The 20,218-nt window shown below is 47.7% G+C and overlaps 2 protein-coding genes across 2 annotated transcripts; one reads left to right on the top strand and one right to left on the bottom strand.

The window, feature by feature from the left end:
- Positions 1–15,084: 15,084 nt before the first annotated feature.
- GGS25DRAFT_521450 (glutathione peroxidase) lies at positions 15,085–15,664 on the bottom strand (the record flags this gene model as incomplete). The annotated part of the gene is made up of 2 exons (XM_049264068.1): positions 15,085–15,548; positions 15,622–15,664. 2 exons carry the CDS (start codon positions 15,662–15,664, stop codon positions 15,085–15,087), a joined length of 507 nt encoding a protein of 168 aa, XP_049116420.1.
- An 836-nt stretch (positions 15,665–16,500) lies between these two features.
- Positions 16,501–18,371, top strand: GGS25DRAFT_489501 (FAD dependent oxidoreductase). Its single transcript, XM_049260906.1, has 3 exons — positions 16,501–16,592; positions 16,640–16,706; positions 16,930–18,371. Exons 2-3 carry the CDS (start codon positions 16,664–16,666, stop codon positions 18,267–18,269), a joined length of 1,383 nt encoding a protein of 460 aa, XP_049116419.1. The 5' UTR covers positions 16,501–16,592; positions 16,640–16,663; the 3' UTR covers positions 18,270–18,371.
- Positions 18,372–20,218: the final 1,847 nt, after the last annotated feature.

Raw genomic sequence — 20,218 nt, 5'->3', positions numbered from 1 at the left:
CTGGTAATTTAATTAACTCTGGCTTTTCAGCTGACCTCTAAAGTGGCTGCATCAGTTGCGTGTGAGCCACGGCTCTACTATAAAGATGTCTCTTAATTTACAAGTTAACCCCTAGGAGGACTCGGATTGGTTGTAGGGAATAGTTAGCTCGTTAAAGTCAGACTAAGAATAAGGCTGCGGCGCTACTGCACTGTATTCCTAGTACCTAGTAAGTTGGTAGACCCCGTCTCGGACAATTGTCATGTGTAAGTGTATTATAATAATCCGAGGTGTGTAGTTCATTTTCACATACACCCAGATGAGTGGCTGAAGATTAATTACCCTACCCGCTATGTGTAACTCGTGGTACATGATGACGAGAGACAAACCAAGCCTTCCAAATACTAGATTCAACTTTCAAGACCACAGTTTGTGATTATTTGGATTACCTATACCTATACTCTGTATGGGTCTTTCTGCTTCTCGTTCTCGTTCTCGTACTGGTTCACATTCGTCATAGTGGATAATGATTATGAGATGTATATTTTTTCTATCTTGATCTGAATAGCCTTTCATTTTTATTTTTATTCTTTTTGAATTCGTATTGATTCCAATGTCGTGCATGAAGTACTACCATAGTTATACGGTCGTTGTTCTGATTTTAGTTAACCTTGTATTACTAATGCTGAAGAGAGAGAGGCTGTTACCAGGTACAATACTACTAGTAGTACCTATATGTAGAAAGACGGTAACTGGGCCGTCCGTCTGATGTTGTCACGGGATAAGGCCAAGAATGTATCGTCTTTTAAAAGTTGGTTATTCTTTCCTCATATGCTGCCGGCGGGTATGGGTATGGATCATTGAATGCTACAGTAGTAGTAGAGGTGGAATTTGACCCTCTAAGCGATCTATAGATTGACATTATGCACATATGTCAACACTTACACGGTCCTGACATTTGATCATTGGTATATGTAGACACCTGAACCTCGGATTAGATAATTGCTGCATACAATGCCATACATCAATGATACATGTAGTACATGTACTGTACCTATTAGTGGCGGTACATAAGGTACTGGATGTATTGTACTTTTTGTAATACATAGTACCAGACGTCGTAGTGGATCTCGACGGAGTAGAACGGCCTAAGATGATGCCGAGACTAATAAAAACGACGTAGTTTTCTGTTTCTTCTCCCTTACAACCATCTTTGATTCTATCAAGCTTCTATCGTTATCTTGAACCCCCGCCATCTTCTTCTTTGCAGCTCCCTTTTTTGGACTGTACCGACATTGATTCTGTTGAGACCAGTGATAACTCTACATATGTAGTCTCAAGCTAAGCTAGGTACCTTAACTACCTACCTACCTAACACTACCTGCTACATGGTGAACAGACATACAAACGTCACTGACTCAAGGTGGACTTCTGAGTAAGTGATATGCAACACACGATCGCGCCCGTACGTTAACAAATCATGATCGTCATCGCTACGCCGTTTCGCGACCCGTTCGAAGAATTGGAAGGTATCGGGCCTAAATGCCGCTTTTCAGTCTTAGCGGCCGCCGAAGATTGGGGATTCAGGGCAGCGAGGGATACCCCGCCAATAAGAAGAGGTAGGCAGCGGAAGATCCTCAAACATCCTTGGAGTGCATCACCGTATCCAACCTATCCATATGTTATCCATGGATATACGGGGCTAAACTTGTTTGCTCGTAGAGTCCTAGAAGCATCTAACCTAGCTACCTAGGCTGCTAGAGCCTAGTAGGCTTTAGCTACTAGCTACATATTTATCTTCTAGGGCCCGTAGGAGGAAAGAAGAAACGATAGTATCGTAAACCCGATTCTGTTTCTTTTGACAACTTCTGTCCTTTGCGATACGAAAAGTCGAACTACATTGTATTATATCATCACGAGCTTACTGTGGATATGTTTGCGCCCAGTCTACCCATCTAACCCATCTCCCTGGCATGTCGAATACACTAACGACAGAGACTCTGCATCTTCGCCCCACGGATAATGCTGGCACTACACAGGCTTGGCATGAGACATTGAATAGCTCTTATCAGTTAATTCACTTATTTTAGTTACACATGGAAATTTTTTAGATTCTTCGGGACTCTGGTTCAAGGAGGATTTCTTGCCGAGATACTCTAGCGAAGAGTTGTCTACCTATGCACCTTCTAGGTATGTATGCAGGTGTCTGGAGATAATTATTGAGCTCAGGTTTCACTATTACTTGAGGAATAACTTGAGGGCAATGGAGAATGCAGCATTATAAATTGTTGTATATGATATTTTCACTTAATTTCATACATGTCTTCATTCTTTAATTGTTCCACCGCGAAAGGTATTCCCCTTTGAGAAACGAGTGCTCCTTGTATGGTAGTTCCCGCCATGGCAGCGCAGAGTAACCCTTACGACGGCTTCTATACCTGCTACTAGGTAAGTAGGTACCTACCTAAGATATAATCGCTAACCAAAACTAGGCCTGCGTAGATGTAGGCATGTATCTAGCTCTCTTCTGTCCAGTGTCCATGCCTTATCAAGAAAGTTCGTCAACCCTTCCGTGCATCTCCTCTCGGCACTGAACATACTACGGTACAATAGATGTGGTGCTAAATGCCAAGATAAAACGGTGCATAATTGGCACCAGAGTCTGCCGAATAGTTGACAATTCACAAAGATCAGTCTTGGCGGTTGGTTCGCTCCATGCAGGTCAACGCAACGCCCAAGCATCACTTAATAGCTTGTCTGTGTCTTTTATAGTGACTGCAACCAGTAGAGTAGACTGCAGTGTTACTTCAGTATACTACAGTCCAATCATCCCCTCAACGTTCTCGAAGCCTTCCAGTTCTGGCTCTCTTCGCCGTCAAGTCGACCATTTAGCAATACCTTCAGCTTCTTAGTTTTCCCTCGCTTCCTTTCCCGCACTGCTCCCCTTGAGAGTCCATCGATTCCGAATGACAAGCCACAGAGACTAACCGTTCGGGTCTCTACCGCTTTCCGACTGACATGACCTCACCCTCTCTGAACACTGCCACTTCTTTAATAATTCTGGTTGATGTATCAGCGCCAACCTATTGGTACCGTTGTAGGTAAGTCTTGAACGATTCTTCAGGTGTTGTGGTTTCTACAACCCACATTGCGCATTACGCATTAGACATACATATCAACTCAGCATCGAGTAATATGTGCCACAAGTGCAACAGCGGCAGTTCCAAGTTTCGGTGCTATATGGATAAGTTATTATGATTATTCGAGATGAATTAGAGTCGGAGGGGGACTGCCTACATCTCTACATGTCTACATCTCTAGGTATCCATTGACGTACAGCTCATACAGTACGGTACATAGTTGCCATGAAGTTCCAAGTCGGCACTGGCCTTATCTTTCCTAAGCTGATCTAGGGAATACCTTCATCACTGGCGATTGTTATCCAGGCATGGGGATGCAACTCGGTTAGAGAAAAAACCTGGCTGAAGATGATAGTTGGTGTAACTGCCCTAATAAAGTTACAGACTAAAAACTAACTAAACATTTAAAGCTAGCGCTAGAAGGACCGAAGAAGCCTGCACAGAAAGACGCTAGGCATAATATGGTTTAGTTACCTGGGATAAGCTGGTGTTGAAAGAGGCATTTGAGGCATTGAACAATGTACCTACCTAAGTACAATATGATAATTCAAAGTTGGTACGTGCATACATGTAACTGATAAGTATCTTCAATGTTGCTTCTGTCTTGAATACCTGTTCAACTGCCTGTAATGCATCAATTACATATCATTCATGTATGTACCTACATAGTAGGTAGGTACTGTAAGTCATGAGGTAGTGTCACCTGGCATCAAGCCTCTCCCGTCATTTAAATCAGTTTGTTAGAAGCTAAAGTATTCATTTCCGGCACGGCGTCTGTTAGCAAAATAGCTTCTTTTAACGAGCCGAATAAAGCAGCCAACCACAATGGCATAAAGAGTCTAAAGACAACCTTCAAATTCCAAACTTGGCTGCTTCAGTTCACCGACTGCTACCACAAGGTTCTACAGAGCTACCCTAGCTGCCTACATAGTACATGTACATAACCATGGATAGGTGATGTACTATGTATTTAGCTACATACATCTAAAAGTACGTACCCAGCGTACCTATGTAGGTCCTCTTCCCCCACAATCCACCTAAGGTTAGGCAGTTAACCGAATTTTGAACTGCTGTAGGGGGACCATCAACCTGATTGGTGCGCCCATATCCCCTACAAATAAAAAACCCCCGTCTCATTCTTCTTATTTCTTGCACTTCGGCTCGTTCAATCGCCGAAAATGTCACGTCACTTACAGCTATTTTATAAGTACACGCTTATAGTGCTGTGGATGTAGGAACTTCAAATCTTCAATCGAGGACGCTAGTCCAATCATCGCCGACTTCAAGACCTTGCTATGCCCGAAGAAGATCAAGAGTCGAAACAATTAAGATTATGAGGCTCACTTTCAGTATCAAGCCAGAGTCTCCAAAATAGAATCACTGGACGACAATGAATCATCAATACTGGGCATGAATAGGGGCAAAAAACCTGTTCACCAAGCAATGCCTGCATGTAAACTATAGAGATCACTTCTATCGACCGGCCTATAAACGCCTGATCTAGTCTCCAACGCCCCCATCACCATGTGATTCAGCCCGAGTCTACCAATGTATGTTCCAAGAGGCCGGGACAAGATCATTAGTCGAATGGCGGGCTTTAGCCCGCTAGCCGGTAGGTTTTAACTAACCTAGGAATCTACCTGTCTACCATGGATCTACTACATATGTAGTGTTATGTATGTAGGTAAGTAGGCACCTGGATAGCCTTGCTTGTGATATCCATGACATATAATGTGGAGGAAGCGGTAGATATGCTGATAGAAGACAAGAAAAAAAATAGACTATGCCTCATCCCCTATCCCCCTTATCCCCTGAATTCTCACTCTGACCACTTAGGGCCCTCTCACACCGATGTCCCGGACTGCAGTCGGAAATTTGAAGGGGTCCGCCGCTGCTGGCCTACATCCAACACACAACTCAAACCCTCGCCAGACTTCATGTGTGCTATGCAGGTATGTACAACCTCAATACATCTTATGACATCCATCTGATCTCGTGAACATGGTTACGCACTAGGGTTGCTTGACTTCAAAATCCATCCTCTAACATAACCGTATTTCATTCTCGTCTTTACCGACAGACACGTTATCTATCAACTTAGCGAGAGACCTTTATGTCATTTTTCATGCTGTGGCACAAGATGAACGGAGCTATTGTTCAGCGCTCACCTTTTAGTCAAGAACCTACATACCGCTCTTGTGTAGAGTGATGCTCATCGAGAGACGAAGTCCGCGCACAGGCTGTTTCCTCGGCAGTAATCTCTCTCTATGGCTCCTAAAAAATCGCTAACCATCCTTTCGCCTTGGAGTATCCTCTTTGATTGGTGGGAACTAGTCATAGTCAACACGTAACGTTGTATCTTGCCCAGCACCCAATCAGCTTTCCCTTCTTCACCCCCTACAACACAACCCAAGGGCAGCCCAATCTACGGACAGGCAGTGAGCGTGGAGGTGCATTCATCGCTTGTCAAATTCCGAATTCCGTATTTGCATGGGATTTTTGAATACTACTACACGATTTATTATGTCATTCCTTGACAAGAGACGATACTTAGCTTTCGCAAAACAAACAGCACACAAAAACTGACCAGCGCATCATTCAGGAAGAAGGATTTCAGACTCTTCAGCGTATTTAATGGAGCTGAGGTTAAAGATGTCACGATAAGGACCCATCGACAGTAAAAAGGGCATTAAAACGCGTGCTCCATCCCATCTTAGCAGCAGCACCAGACCAGTTCCAGGTGCGGCTCGATTTCGCCTCCCTGTCATGACTCTATTCATAGAAACAGCCGTGGACCCTAGACAACGTAGCAGACGTTACTCGATTCTCAATCCTAGACAAATCTGTGCACCGTCGACAAAATGTCACCGAGCGCACGAACTATCACTTGCAATAGTTCAATAATATACACAAAATATACGATATGCGCTATACGGTATACATACTAACTTAAGGCGCATAGGGAACTTTTGCGTCTTTATTATTACCATTTATGCTTCTTTTATTTTCCCACGTCATGAATCGTCCAGCAAATGGTGAGTTACACAATGCCGGGCCTACATGGATCGTCACCTAATAAGTCCGACTGGCTCGTTGTCATCCCACCACACATACATGGCGTCGCATCGAATCGATCGAAGTGGACCAATGCTACAAATGCGTCCCTGATCCTACGACTATGTTAGCTAGTTACCTGGATACCTTGGCATCTGCCTCGGTAGCTGTCATTTTATACACTAGGTATGGCTTCAATGAGCTCTGTTTGTAAGGAAGCCTTCCTCCTTTCCACTTTTCTCCCCGTAATGGTTTAGGGTGTCGAGATTTGGCCTGCGCAAGTCACGGCTAGTAGCAATAAGCATATTCTCTTACCTTGTTGCTTTTTCATCTTCATCTTCATCCTTCATCCTGTGTCGCGTGTCTTTGCCCCTGTGGGATGGGGTTGGACAAGCCTCGGGCAATTCCCGCACGTAACCAAAGCAAAGGTGGTTTAAGACAGGAAATGTCGATCGCCTAGGTTAGGTGGACTTGAAAGTAACTTTCGAGCGAGTCGCGCCCTGAGGCGAACGCGGGGGGTAGCGCTGTCAAAAGCTGCAAGTGTTGATCCCGAACCCAGGGCGAACCAGGGGGAGCTGTGCTGCTGCGCGCTACATAGAAACAAACACGCATAGTACATGAGGAGTAACTATGTGTGGTGCGCCAGTGTACACATACGGCATATGGAGTAAAATTGTCCAGGCCCCAGGTTACCTAGACCACTTTATTTTTATCCCACCTTGAGAGAGATTCTGCCGATACCATCATCCATCACATCGCAGAAGACCCCATGCGGGTCTCTCTCCACTTGAGAGAGCCTGTGACAAGGTCATCACAACTCACAATTAGTATTCTCCGGTGCTCCCCCTTTTCGAAGCAAGGAGGAGGGTTATCGGCATCATGAGTGGTGGGCAATTGCGCGATCTGCCTTTATTGCGGGGTGGGTTTTTTGTTTTTTTTTTTCGACGCTCCCGTTTCGTTCTTCGGCTTCGCCTTTTTTTTTTTTTTTTTTTTTTTTTTTTTTGATAAACACTCGTTTATTTATTTTCATCTCGGAAGAGCGCGCAATGGCTGAACAATGTTTCTTCACTTTGTGAAATCATCCGAGTTGTCTTTTTGTCCTACACACACTATGCGCTGTGACCAAGACTGATGAAGAAATGGAGAAATAGAGAGAAATGAAAATGAGGAGGGGGAGTTTAGATCACCAAGAAAAAAAGGAAAAAAAGGAAAAAAAGCGTGATGAATTAGATCTGTATGTCCGCTCCCTAATGACATGCAGGAACGGCTTATGATGAGCAGGCGGAGAGGACCGAAGCGCAATGCGCCGAAGCCTTTAACTCACCCCCCCTTCTATCTCTCTTTAGCGTATATGACTGTGTTTCCGTGGGCTAAGATGTTTTATTAAACGCACCTACTACCTAGGTAGGTAGTCTACAGACGCCTGCCGAGGCCCTAAAAAGGGGGGTCAAGGGGGGGGGGAGAAGGGGAAGAGCTGAAGAAGTAAAGAGAGTTACATTGAACAATGAAAGAGACCTGCCTAGGTTAGAGGTTAGAGATAGAGAGAGACAGAGACATCATACTACAGAGCCCTACAACCTAACTCTATTTTGGACCATGCCATTGTTTTCAGCGCTCAGCCTCACTGGACCTGCAACGAACCCCAGCTCGTACTTAGGGTCCGGCGATCCTTACCACTATTAAGCACCGAGCGGGCCTTTCCATTCCGCACAAGGGAGGAACTTATACGACACTTGCTCACACAAGCAGCACACACACACTTTCTATCTATCTGTCTGTATGTCTGTCTATCTCTGGAATCTCCGTGTAGCAACTTTTAGGATCATGCTTACGGGCTTGTCCGTTTGCTGTCTTTTTTTATTTACCAAGTAGTAGGAAATAATCCCAAGGGGGGAAGGTTGAGAAGGTTCATCTCGGTATTCTAGCAGCCTGTTCCCAGCACGAAGAAGGGTATCGCCGACGCCGACGCCGTCGCCGTCGCCGTGGAACATAAAAAACGCGGAGATGAGGTGATGGATGAGGAATGACTTGACTTGACTTGACTCTCCCTAGGTAGGTATCTATCTCGGTGCCTGCCTAACCTCACCGTTACTTCCAAATTTCTTCATCAAACCACACCCCCGGCGAACTCCACGAGTTTGGGATATTGGCTGCTTATTGTTTCCCCCATCCCCCTTTCTTTCTTCCTTCCTTCCCCCCTTGATTCGGTCCGGGTTATGAGATTCCCGAGGTATGACAGACAAGCTCTCGTCGATAGCTTTGATAACAAACGAGCGGGTAGGTAGGTACCTAAACTATGGAGATTTGATGATGATGATTATGCGGGGAGAGGAAGCAAGGCATGGTAGGCATCTTTAACGTGCATCTATGCATGCATTGTATTGCATGGATGAGAGCGGGAGAGCCGCCCCAAGGAGGAGCAGCAATAATTTACCTATTTCGTTTCAAGGACAAGCTTAGTTGTGTCGGCATCACATGCCATCCATCTCGCGCGGCTATCGAGTCAACATCTAGTCCGGGGGAGAGGTGGAGGGGGGGGGGGGGGGGGGGGGGGTGTATGTTGTTGATGAAGAAGATGAGGGTCGTTAGGGCTGTCACAATAGCCGTGCTCACAACTGACACTCTCACCACGGCTCCAGATGACGACCAGAGAAGCACACAATCTGGTAGCCTAAGTTCTGACGAACTCCAATCATCGTGTCAAGCCAGGGTCCTTCGTCGGCGACTTTTCTCTAATCACCCAATCTAGGGTACCTGCATAATAAGGGTGTGCTTACACTACCTACCTACATACACACAGACATACATACATCGTCACTTACCTAGCCCAGGCTTGCGGCGGCAGGTAGATAGGTAGGTACTTACTACCATACATGACACACACATGCCGTAGTGAGTATTACTACTAACCTTACACATATGGATATACTTACTACTACTACCACCAAGACTAATGGATCTGTTATAGGATTCAAACTAGAGGCAGGGCCGCTACCTCACTTTCGGTAGGATTAGCAAGCACTGCCAGATGGGGACGGACCATGTGCTCCTACGCGCCTCTCGAGAATAAATTTTGACTTAGCCTTACCTACATAGGTTCGAGGGTAGGTAGGTAGGTAAGTAAGTATCGAGGTATTGTACCCAGGTTAGGTGGAAGGAAGAGAGCTTGGTCCACGTCCGGTACCTACCTACACTTTTGCCACACCCCCCCCTCTCCCCTATCCTCCCCAAGTACCTATTTGCCCTCTCCCCACCGCTCCTGCCCGCCTGCCATACACACATCCATGCTGCCGATCTACACTGAAGCCCCCCGGGCGATGAGGTTATCTACATGTATACCTATGCCATTGGCCCAAAGCCGACATCTTTCTCCTATTTCGACACCGTCGACTGGGGGTATCATCCATCCCGGGGGGCTAGGTAGGGGTTGGAGGGGAATTTTGGGCCGCCGCTGGCTGCTTGCTTTGAAGTTCGAACCACATGGGAAGAGATTGTTAAGTTGTTATGCCTAGGTTCATCTAGAGGTAGGTATTGCCCAGGTGGTTAGAGACTGGATCGCCGCTTGGGTGAGTGGCTAGTTGGCTGTTGAAGCTCCTGTGCCTACCCTGACAACGATCTCGAACTCTTGAGATCGCCCGGCCCCCCCTCCCTTCGCCTCCCCTCCACTATATCTACAAGGAAGGGGAGGGGAGGGGAGGGACCAGCATCTACATACCCTATCTAACCGTCGCCCCCGGTCATGTATAGGAGAAGTACCTACCTACCTACTTCATGAATCCACCTCGTCGAGCTCGTCGACCTTTCCATGTATGTAGGGAGGTACCTCGGTAGGTAAGTTGGTATATCCAAAGTAGCTGCCAGCTCGGACAAGGCATTCTTAGCTAGATTAAGCTATCTAGGTATCCAAGGTAGCGTTCATCGATCCACCGTCCATCCAGATAGATCAGACAGCAGCCGGTAGTCTTGTGTCATATGTGTGTACCTATGCCTGCATGTATGTATGTATGTATGTAGGTAGGTAGTATTTCTGGACGTATAGTCCGCAACCGGGCCAACTATAAAGCCGACTCTGTTCGTTTCGAGACCGGGTGCCTCTTTTTCCGGCCTGAGTGAAGTTGGGAATATGCACCGACGACCGAGTAAACTACGTGCCTAGGTCCTAGGTACTCACTTGTGAGGAAACATATGCGTTGGTGTAGAGTAGAGAGGTAGAGAGGTACCTACCTAGGTAGGTAGGCATCTATGCACTATCTCAACTCTAAACTCGCCATGTCGTGAGATCTTCACGGTAGACACGTTACTTCGTGGTGAGGAGAACGGCCGATGGACGGATCGATCGAATGGACGGATGGGTTGGTTCCTAGGCATCTATCTAGGTATACCTTATGTGTGTGATGATGCTACTACACTCATCTTAACTATCGGAAGTAACAATGATTACACTATTTGACTAACGCACTTACTACCTAACCAACCCTAACCTTCGCAACAACAAGTATGGTACGGTATAGGGGATAGGGGATGGAAGGAACGACGCTTTGTCTCCTTCGCAGCCTACACTAGCACTAGTAGAGTCGTCTCACCATCATCTACGTTGCTGTCATGATAATACTAGGTAGGTATGTTACCTAACCTTAGTGCGTGGGGCATCACCACTCTCAACCTCCTATCCCTCATCCTCGACCCCTATTATCGCAAGACATGACGTCGAAGTCACGATAGATACCTGGCCACGATGTCTATCTCCACTCACCCAAAAGAATCAGAAAAGCCAAGTGCCGAACCTAAACTGTGCCACTCGCGAACTGCCTCCCTAGGTATGTAACCTACGGTAGCTGTACGACAGGTAGGCATACCTAAACTTACCTACTATGTGGTAAGTAGGTAGTCGAAATAGCATCGTACCATGACAAATAATCGTCGGGCAATCAGGGAGGCAAAGTCCCTATGGTTTAACATTCTAGTTAATAGACCCCTCCGCGCGCGTAATTCGGAATTCGCCCTACGAGCAAACCCAATAATTTCCATCCTTCCTCCCATCCTTCCTCTAACCCTTCCTACTTGCTAGGTATACTATGCCAAACATGTTGACCGCCGCATACCCACCTTAGTAACCTTAGGTACCTACCTAGATTTAACTTCAAATGCCTGTTGAACAGATCGTACGGAGATAGACAAAGTGGTTGCATTAAGGCCATGGACACCTACCTACCTACCCTAGGCACTTACTTTGATGGTGGACATAGGCAAGTTACCCGTTTCCCATCTCCTCGCGCGCAAGAGCTCACCAATGACATGGCAGACAGACAGGGGCGCGCCACCCCCCCCCCCTTCCCCCGATCCTTCGCGCTTCCTCCGCCCACATCCTCTTAATGATCCTTTTCAGGGTGTTTTTTTTTTTTTTACGGGCCCCTTCGACCCAGAAGAAAGACTGGGGATAACTACATGTGTAGAAAGGAAAATAAAGTAATTATGATATAACTAGGTAGTAGAAGAAAGCGTATAAGTGGCCAATGACAGCCCGCGGCGCAGGCCCGGGGGAAGAACGCGGAATCGGGTATGTATTGTACAATACCTACGGTATTGCCACGAGGGATAACGTGCCGGACTGCGGATAGTTACTTGGATATTATCTAAGTATGTAGTTAGGGTAAACATCCCGCGCTTTCTCGATTACTTGCTTGCTTGCTTCCTTAGCTAATCTGGCCTCAAACCGAGCCCGGATGGATGCTCGGTGAACGCCGTCGCGTTGTATGATCGCCTATCTAAGTACCTAGTGCCTAGTAATTGTTAATATTTTTTATTTTTTTACACTTGCGGCTGGAGCCGGTATATGCGATAAGATTGAAGGTTGATATACGCGGAGAGAGGATGGAAGAGGAAAAAGAAGACGGAGCCCTTCCGACGTATGTGTGTTGTGCTGTGGCGCGCCGTTTCCGCGTCGTCACTCCTCCGCTCCCCGTCGTGGGATGGGGATATTGCTATTGAAAAGTTCCTGTCGAAACTAATCACTAATCGCCAGGTCTTTCTTTCTCGGGCCACGATCAGGCGAAACAAGCGAAAGAATCGCAACCAAACGGATGTTCGTGACGGTTGTTTCCTGTGGTTGTATCTTGTATACCTACCTACCCAGTACCTATCGTTCTATTTTTATCTGCAAACCCCAAGTTGTTTCGCTTCATATTACTACATAGGTAAAATGCAGTAGGTATGCATTCTACTCTTTTCATTTCATCTCATTTCACATCCCCAGTCTCGCTGCTACCCCATAGGTTTGCTGGGTTAGGGCTCTTTTTTTCTTCTCTTGGACTGTGCTGAGCTGAGCTCAGCGCCGGTCTGGGCATTTTCCAAAATAGGGAGCGTTTGATGGAATTGATTGAGGCTCATGCGGTGTTTCAGAAGGCGCATGTCGCCCGCCAAGTTGCAGCGCGGGTCTCGCCTGTCTTGTCGCAAAGCCGCGGGCAGGGCTCGTCGTATTGCGAGGCCAACGAGGGGCCGGCATTTGTGCCGCAGAGTTAGCTAGGTATCGTGCCAGTGGCAGGTTCGGATGAAGGATCGAAGGGCTGAAGGAAGTTAATTGTTGTATTTGAAGGAAGAGAAACAGCCCTAGGTATACATACATGATGGGATCGTTGACGTAGGTAGGGTATGTAGGTATGTACCTGGTGAGTTTCATATAGCTAAGAAACATATCTGACCACCTAGTAGATCAGGTACAGGTATCTATTTCTGTAGCTGTAACACATGAAGTACCTCTTGAATAGATTCTATGTTGAAACATCGGAATTCGGCCAATCTTGTCCAGGTTAGGGGTTCTCTTATGAACCGGCATTTGAATCATGGGCCCTTCTCTTGCCAGGATCTCAGATCTAATTAATTTGATATCGTATAGATCGTATTTCAGCCTATAGCTTATAGGTCTAGAGAGTGTAGTAACTAGGTACTGGCTTACTAAAAAGGGGGACGGTAAGATATATCCGGTTTACAACTATAGGAATACTACACTTGTATATATACTAGTACCGGCGTAGGGAGTCCAGATTAGAGGCAATATAGAAGGATTAACAGTATGTACATTACAACACAGTGGCATGCCTCAGCTTTCGGATTGAATGCCCGTTTATTCGACCAGGTCCGCCGACCACCTCCGATAAAACCGAAGGTAACAGACGACGGTGTGCTTCATTACTTTTGCTAAACCTCAAGGTGCTATTATCTAAGCACGCTTGTGATAGTTCTCACAAGATGGAGCGTAGAAGACGTAGATCGAACACCATTGTTGCGCGGGGAGCTCTGACATCTCCCCGGAGACTATGGAGACTACAGTCATCTTTGTCCTAGCTAACTCCCAAGTTGACCCTTGTACATAGAAACAGTGAAAGGACGACATAGTGTTTACATATGCCCAAAGAAATAGATATAAATAGACATTCTGCACTTCACCCAACCACGAAGATGGAGGTGCTTGCAATGAAACATCTAGTCTCAAATTAGACGAACATATCTTCGCCCCTTTCTTGAACTTCCCTCCAGTGAATGCCATTACTAGGACCTATGTAGCATGTTTTGTTACCGGCTTGATCACACAAGTTCCGCAGACATGTCCAAAGACATGTATTCTGCCAGAGGGGTCGTACGTATCGTTGCCCGCTGACCTTCACCCCTATCACCATAATCTAGACAACAACTCACCTAATCCTAATTGTTATTTGTGATGTTAGGAAACTGAATAGGTAGTAATGAAGGAAACAATCGCTATTCCACAAGAAGACAAGTAGAGTACCATGACACAAAATATTCAAAAGGAAAAGGGGTTGGCTACTTGCGCCAAGTTTGCCTGGGCAGGTACCTATCTACTGTCAATATATGTATATTTTCGAGTTGAGTCTGTTGTCTTCTTATGGCGTCGGATGATTTGGAAACCTCGGAAGAGTAGATTGGTTGATGATTAGCATAGGGGTGTCGTGTTCGACATCATCCAGCGTCATAGAGACTCGTCCATACATGTCCAGGTATCCTTGGTAGGTAACGCTACTCTGGGAATGAGCTCAGATACCTCAGGCCTACAAGACTCGTCACGGACTGACGGGATGAGCCAGCTGTGACCGAGTGACCACCGCAGGAAATGTGCGCTGGACATGATCTTAGAATAGGTAGTTATAGCATCGTGTATGCCTTCAAAGGTTTGGTATGTAGGATACACTGAAATAAACTTAGCCTTCTCCCATTTTACGAGATGACAGGAGTCTATACGTACCTAGTATAGTACTAGAGTAGCTCTACACCTCTACACGCCGCATACCACTATGGGAGTTGTAAGGCTAGGGGGTCCTTCCTACTTGCCACAGCGCGAAAAATACCAGCGAACCAGCCAGCGAACCAGCCAGCCAGCTAACCAATCAAGCTACTCACTCTGGGAATCCAAATAGTCTCGTGCTTTCGTCAGTATGCTAGATGATACGGCAACTGCCTGCCAGAATTCGATATCGGTGTCAATTCGTCCCTGCATGATACTCATCTACGAGCATCGTTAATTCATGGCGTATATGAAGTCTGTGAGAACAGTGAACTTCATGCCGTGTTGAACTTTCAATGGGAATGGCCTCATGAGGGGCTGCCTCAGTGGTACGCTCCAGGTTGGTACCTATGGGACGGTGTACTGATATACTGAAGAGGTGTCTGCATAACACGAAAGTCATCTGCCTCACGAAACCCCAAAGAAACGTCGCATCTAAGAATAAAATAGGGGTTTATTTAAGTTTTCTCTCTTGGATATCTCATGTCGGATCAAATCGTAACTACCCCACGGGCACTCCATCGACCTGTACTAGCAAAGGGCTAGCACCGTCAAGAATCATATTCGCCTCCCAAACTCATCACACGTTTTCTCCTTGCTTCTACAAGGTTAAGCTTACGCCCTCTCGATCTCCTCCAAGATAGCCTTCTCCAGGCTCTCCGGCTTCGTAGTGCTAGCCCAGCGCTCCTTGACCTTGCCATCCTTTCCGATGAGGAACTTCTCAAAGTTCCACTTGACGCGCTTCATGCCGAGGAGGCCAGGCTTCTCTGCCTTCATCCACTCGAACAGGGGGTCGGCGTTGTCGCCGTTGACGTCGGTCTTGCCCATGATGGGGAAGGTGACGCCGTAGTTGAGCTGGCAGAAGCTCTGGATGTCGTCGTCGGTGCCGGGCTCCTGACCGCCGAACTGGTTGCAGGGGAAGCCGAGGATGACGAAGTCGTCCGGGTGCTTCGCCGTCACGTCCTTGTACAGCTTCTCTAGGCCGGCGTACTGGGGCGTGAAGCCGCATTTGGAGGCGGTGTTGACGGCTAGGACGACTTTGCCCTTGTAGTCAGCCATGGACTTTTCAACGCCCTTTTCTAGATATGTGTGTTAGTCATGGGCTGAATTGAGGTAGCTAACTCTGAGATAGGAATAAATGGAGATACATACTGTCTTTGGGCTTGAAGTCGTAAAAGGTAGTAGCAGATGCCATCTTGTTATTATTGCTGGTACAGTGAATGTATCTTGTTTGAGTTGCGCAAGTATTATTTGTTGATGAAGTTGCAATCGCAAAGGTGGTGATGTTACTATTGATGGCGGGGTATCTTTTTGGTGGGCTGAGGTTGGATGAAGTCACTTTGCAGGTATGATGATTAAATATGGAAGACGAAGGATGCCAGCTCCGTAACAGGACTTGTCTCATGAATGCAACTATGAATATGTATATAAATATAAAATGAAATTAGGATAGATTCTTCTTTTCCATTCCTTTCTTCAATGTTAATTCATGGAATGTTGAAGTGAGTTAGTCAGCTTTTTTAGTTGATGAAAACCTGCACTAGAGGCCAAGTTTGAGATACCTCGGCAAGTTCCCGATCCGAGTTTCTACAGTTTCGATGCGGGCCAGTGCGGACAGGCGGGTCTGTGACTTGGTGGGGTCTTTTATGTAGTTATTCACCAATGACTTCAATGTTGCTAACTTATGTAATGACATGGGTCAGATACAAGTAACTAGGTTACTAATGTCCGATTACGACAAGTTGTACGAACTATCCGTATCCTTAGGTACATGTAGGTAGTTATTGCCTGATTAATTGAGATATCGTGCTATCCCTAACGCATAACAGCTACGCTATAATCTTGTTAGAACATTAATAAAATGACATACTCTCAACCTACCCCTCCTTCCATCATTCGATGTCCAGTTTCCAGATAACTAAAGTCAAAAGCATAATCCCTGTTAGAGATACTTACATAATAGTACCTGTATTATCGCAAACGGATAGATCCGTAGTTATGTAGCTTGAGTTTGCGTAACCAACAACTCCAACAACAACAAATTTGACTCTTATTAGCATGTGAACATTGAAAATAATTGCAATCATCAACCCTTCATGTAAATAATTCAACACTAAACAAAGGTACTTACCCTTCAAATCATCTTAGCCTCTAATTGACAACCCCTGAGTTCGGTCATGTCAAATACATTATTATGGACAGCCGTATACCCCAACCACGACATATCGTGATCATAGGTGAGTATGTTCTCCCCTCACTTACCCTCCCCCAATTTATATAGACCTTCCATCCCCGGTCCATGTACCTGGCTGGATCCTCACACACACGCACCCACTCAGAAAAGACACAAACAAGCCTCTAAGCCTACCTAAATCGGGCTAGGATGTAGCTTGGAGAGCACCCTCCCGCATTACCACATATGGCGCCCTAGTGAGTATGACAGAGCCACTAACTTCCCAGGGGGTGGTGTCATCGGCACTACAACAGCATACTATCTCACCCGACATCCCTCCTACATCCCCGCCATCCACCACATCACCCTCCTTGAGGCCACCTCCATAGCCGCCGCCGCATCAGGCAAAGCCGGCGGTCTCCTCGGCCTATGGGCCTACCCGGCCTGTCTAGTCCCGCTATCCTACCGCCTCCATGCCGAACTCGCGGCCGAACACAACGGCGCCGCAAACTGGGGATACCGGCGGCTGGGGTGTGGGCAGATCGCCGCGACGGTGAAAAAGCCAAGCTATGGTTCTTCCACTACCGCCACTAAGCCGCGTAGGAAACGGAGCAGCAGCAGTCTCGGTCCCGGCCTCGGCCTCCCCACGCCGCAAGACGATGATGGACAGCAAGATGAGCAGGACGAGCAGCAAACGGAATGGCAGAAGCTGCCCAAGCAGGACGCGAAAGCGAGCGCCCTGCTCCACGAGTCCGTGCTGCCCGCAGACCTCGACTGGATTGACGGCAGCCTTGTGAGCGAGTACGCCGAGATGGGACTCCCGGGTTACACCGAGACAGCACAAGTGCATCCCTACCAGTTCACGACATCGATCGCGTCGCTCGCGCGCGCAGGCGGCACCGAGATCCGCCTCAACGCCAAAGTGACCGCCATCGGCCTCAACAAGACCGACACCGCCGTCTCCAGCGTCGCGTACCTCGACCGCTCCACAGGCGAAACGCAGACGCTCGAAGGCGTGACGGACGTCGTCCTCGCCGCGGGGCCATGGACAGGGCGCCTGTGGCCACGCACCAAGATCGCGGGCCTGCGCGCCCACAGCGTCGTCTTCGCCGCGCACGTCAGCCCCTACGCGATCTTCACCGACATCGCCCTCCCCCCCGACTGGGTCCCCGCGCACCGAGCCCTGCGCGGCGAGAGAAGGCGCAAGCACCGCGGAAACGTGGACCCGGAGATCTACGCGCGCCCCGGCGGCGAGGTCTACGCGTGCGGGGAGCCGGACTCGCTCGCCCCGCTGCCCGAGACCGCCGACGCGGTGGAGGTCGACGACGCGCAGTGCGACGACCTCGTCGCGTACATCGGGACCGTCAGCCCTGTTCTCGGCGCCGCGGCTGTCGCTGCCAAGCAGGCGTGCTACCTGCCGCGGCACGTGCGCTTCGGCAAGGAGGAGAGCCCGCCGCTCGTCGGGCCCGTTTCCAAGGTCAAGAGGCTGTGGGTCGCGGCGGGGCACACGTGCTGGGGGATTCAGAATGCACCGGCGACGGGGAAGCTGATGAGTGAGTTTATCTTTGAGGGCGAGGCGAGGAGCGCGGATGTGGGGGAGTTGGATCCGAGGAGGTTTAAGGTGTGAGGTGTGAGGTGTGAGGTGTGAGTGGCGTTTGCTAAGGAGTGGTGGGCTGAAGTGAAAGGGGAGGAGGGAGGGAGTGTTGTTGGGGGGGTGGGAATGTGGGGAGGGAGGGAGGGGAGGGGTGTGGCTTCAAAGACCTTGGGGGAAATTGTCAAGATATGGATACGGAGAAAGGGGAAATGAGAAAGGGAAAAGAGGTGGGAAAGTCTAAACTCGAAACACACGGAGACGCGGGATATGACGATAGAAGGCGTGGGATGGCGGGATATCATTCATGTAAGGGGCTAAGGGAGGCCTCGTGCGTGTGTGTGTGTGGGGGGGGGGGAGAATGTATATTTGTCCGCGTGTATGTATGTACTGTACTATGTGCCCATATGCCGAGCTAGTCTATGCGTGTAGGGACTACACTAGCAAGAAGCTACTAATAGAGATGGGGAGGGAGTACCTGGTATCGGTACATCCCGCACGCGATGATCTCCCTAGCTACGTAAGGGGGGCGGAGGGGAGGGAGGCTGAACGGGTACTAGGCCTTGCGTGTGGGGTATGGGGTCTATAGTACGTACTTGCCTAGGGAGATATACTAGGTACCTACCTAGTAAACGTATGCGCGCGTATGTATATGTGCGCATGTGAAGCACACCTGAGCATAGGTATCTTAGAATGAACAAAGGGGAAGGCTAAGGGGGTTAAGATATCACGGCCCAACCCAACAGAATCAACTAACATAAACCGCAAAGAAATAAAATAAAAATAATTGCTTTATATCTCGAATATGCGTGATTCCTTTTCTTTCCCTTTCCTTTTTTTTCTTTTTTTTTTTGGTTCGCTTCTCGCTAGTAGTAGCCGATATGGAAAAGATCAGAGCTATCTACTATACTACCTACCACTACTGCTACGATGTACCACTACTACGAGGTACAGAATTAACCTCCACCAGCCGCCACCGCCGCTGGAAATTTCGGGTTGGTTCAAGGTTCACGTGGATCTACATACGTACCTAGGTAGATAGTAAGCAAGCATGTGTATGCATGGTTCGACCTCAAGGGACGGGCCGAGGGGACTCGGTAGTAGCTCTTACTTGCCTAGGTGTCAACGCGGAGGGCATAGGATCCTCGTGGTATGTATGCAGGTATGTATATCAGATCAGCATTCCCAGTTACTTCTAAAGCAAGGAAATATCCCGAAGACCCTAGGTTAGACACATGACTGATCTCCAGCGCTCCTAACGAGACGTCTAGACGAAAGAAAGGATGGAAGCTACCTGCCTAACCAACCTACCGTATCTACCAACTGATCTACCAACTGGCCTGCCTCCGAACCAATCCATCCGCCCAATCCCAAAGCACGAATTATAAAGTAATACCCTCAAAAGCACACCCCAAGAAAAGAAAAGAAAAGAAACGGAAATAAGGGAGAAAAAGGCGAGGTTACGTGGCCAGGGTCCAAGGTAATTAATATAAACGACGCGCCACGCATGCTACGCATACTACCCAGACTGCGGATCCTACCCCTTTTCTGCCGTTTGTGTAGATCAGCTGGCCCGTCTACGTAGCTATCTGGCCACCTACCTAGCAATAGAAGGTTTACAGAAGGTCGTGTGGAAGATATGTTTCTTTCGTTTTATTTCACTGATAATGACAATATATTGTTATGCTAATGAAAATAATAGAAAACGTGTTTAGCTGTAGAACCGTACAAGATGGTGCTTGGCTAGATCGGAATATGGTGGCAGCGCCCGTCAACTTCTTTATCCCCTCCTCTGAAGACAGTTCTTCATATAAAAACCCCTTAAGCACCTATAAGAGGAACCGAAAAATGGTGAATATCAACGAATGGTCCTGAGAATTTACTCAATATCTGACAAAGAATCAGAGAAAAGTGTAATGTCGTCGAAGGTTTCGTGAAACGTAGTGTGCGTGCTGTGTGACCTGTGACCAATCTAACCGTTACGT

This window comes from Hypoxylon fragiforme (assembly GCF_022984875.1).
Source record: "Hypoxylon fragiforme strain CBS 206.31 chromosome Unknown GGS25scaffold_5, whole genome shotgun sequence".
Taxonomy (NCBI): Eukaryota; Fungi; Ascomycota; class Sordariomycetes; order Xylariales; family Hypoxylaceae; genus Hypoxylon; species Hypoxylon fragiforme.
Note: the sequence above shows the minus strand (reverse complement) of the source record. Positions and strands in the feature narration are given on the sequence as shown.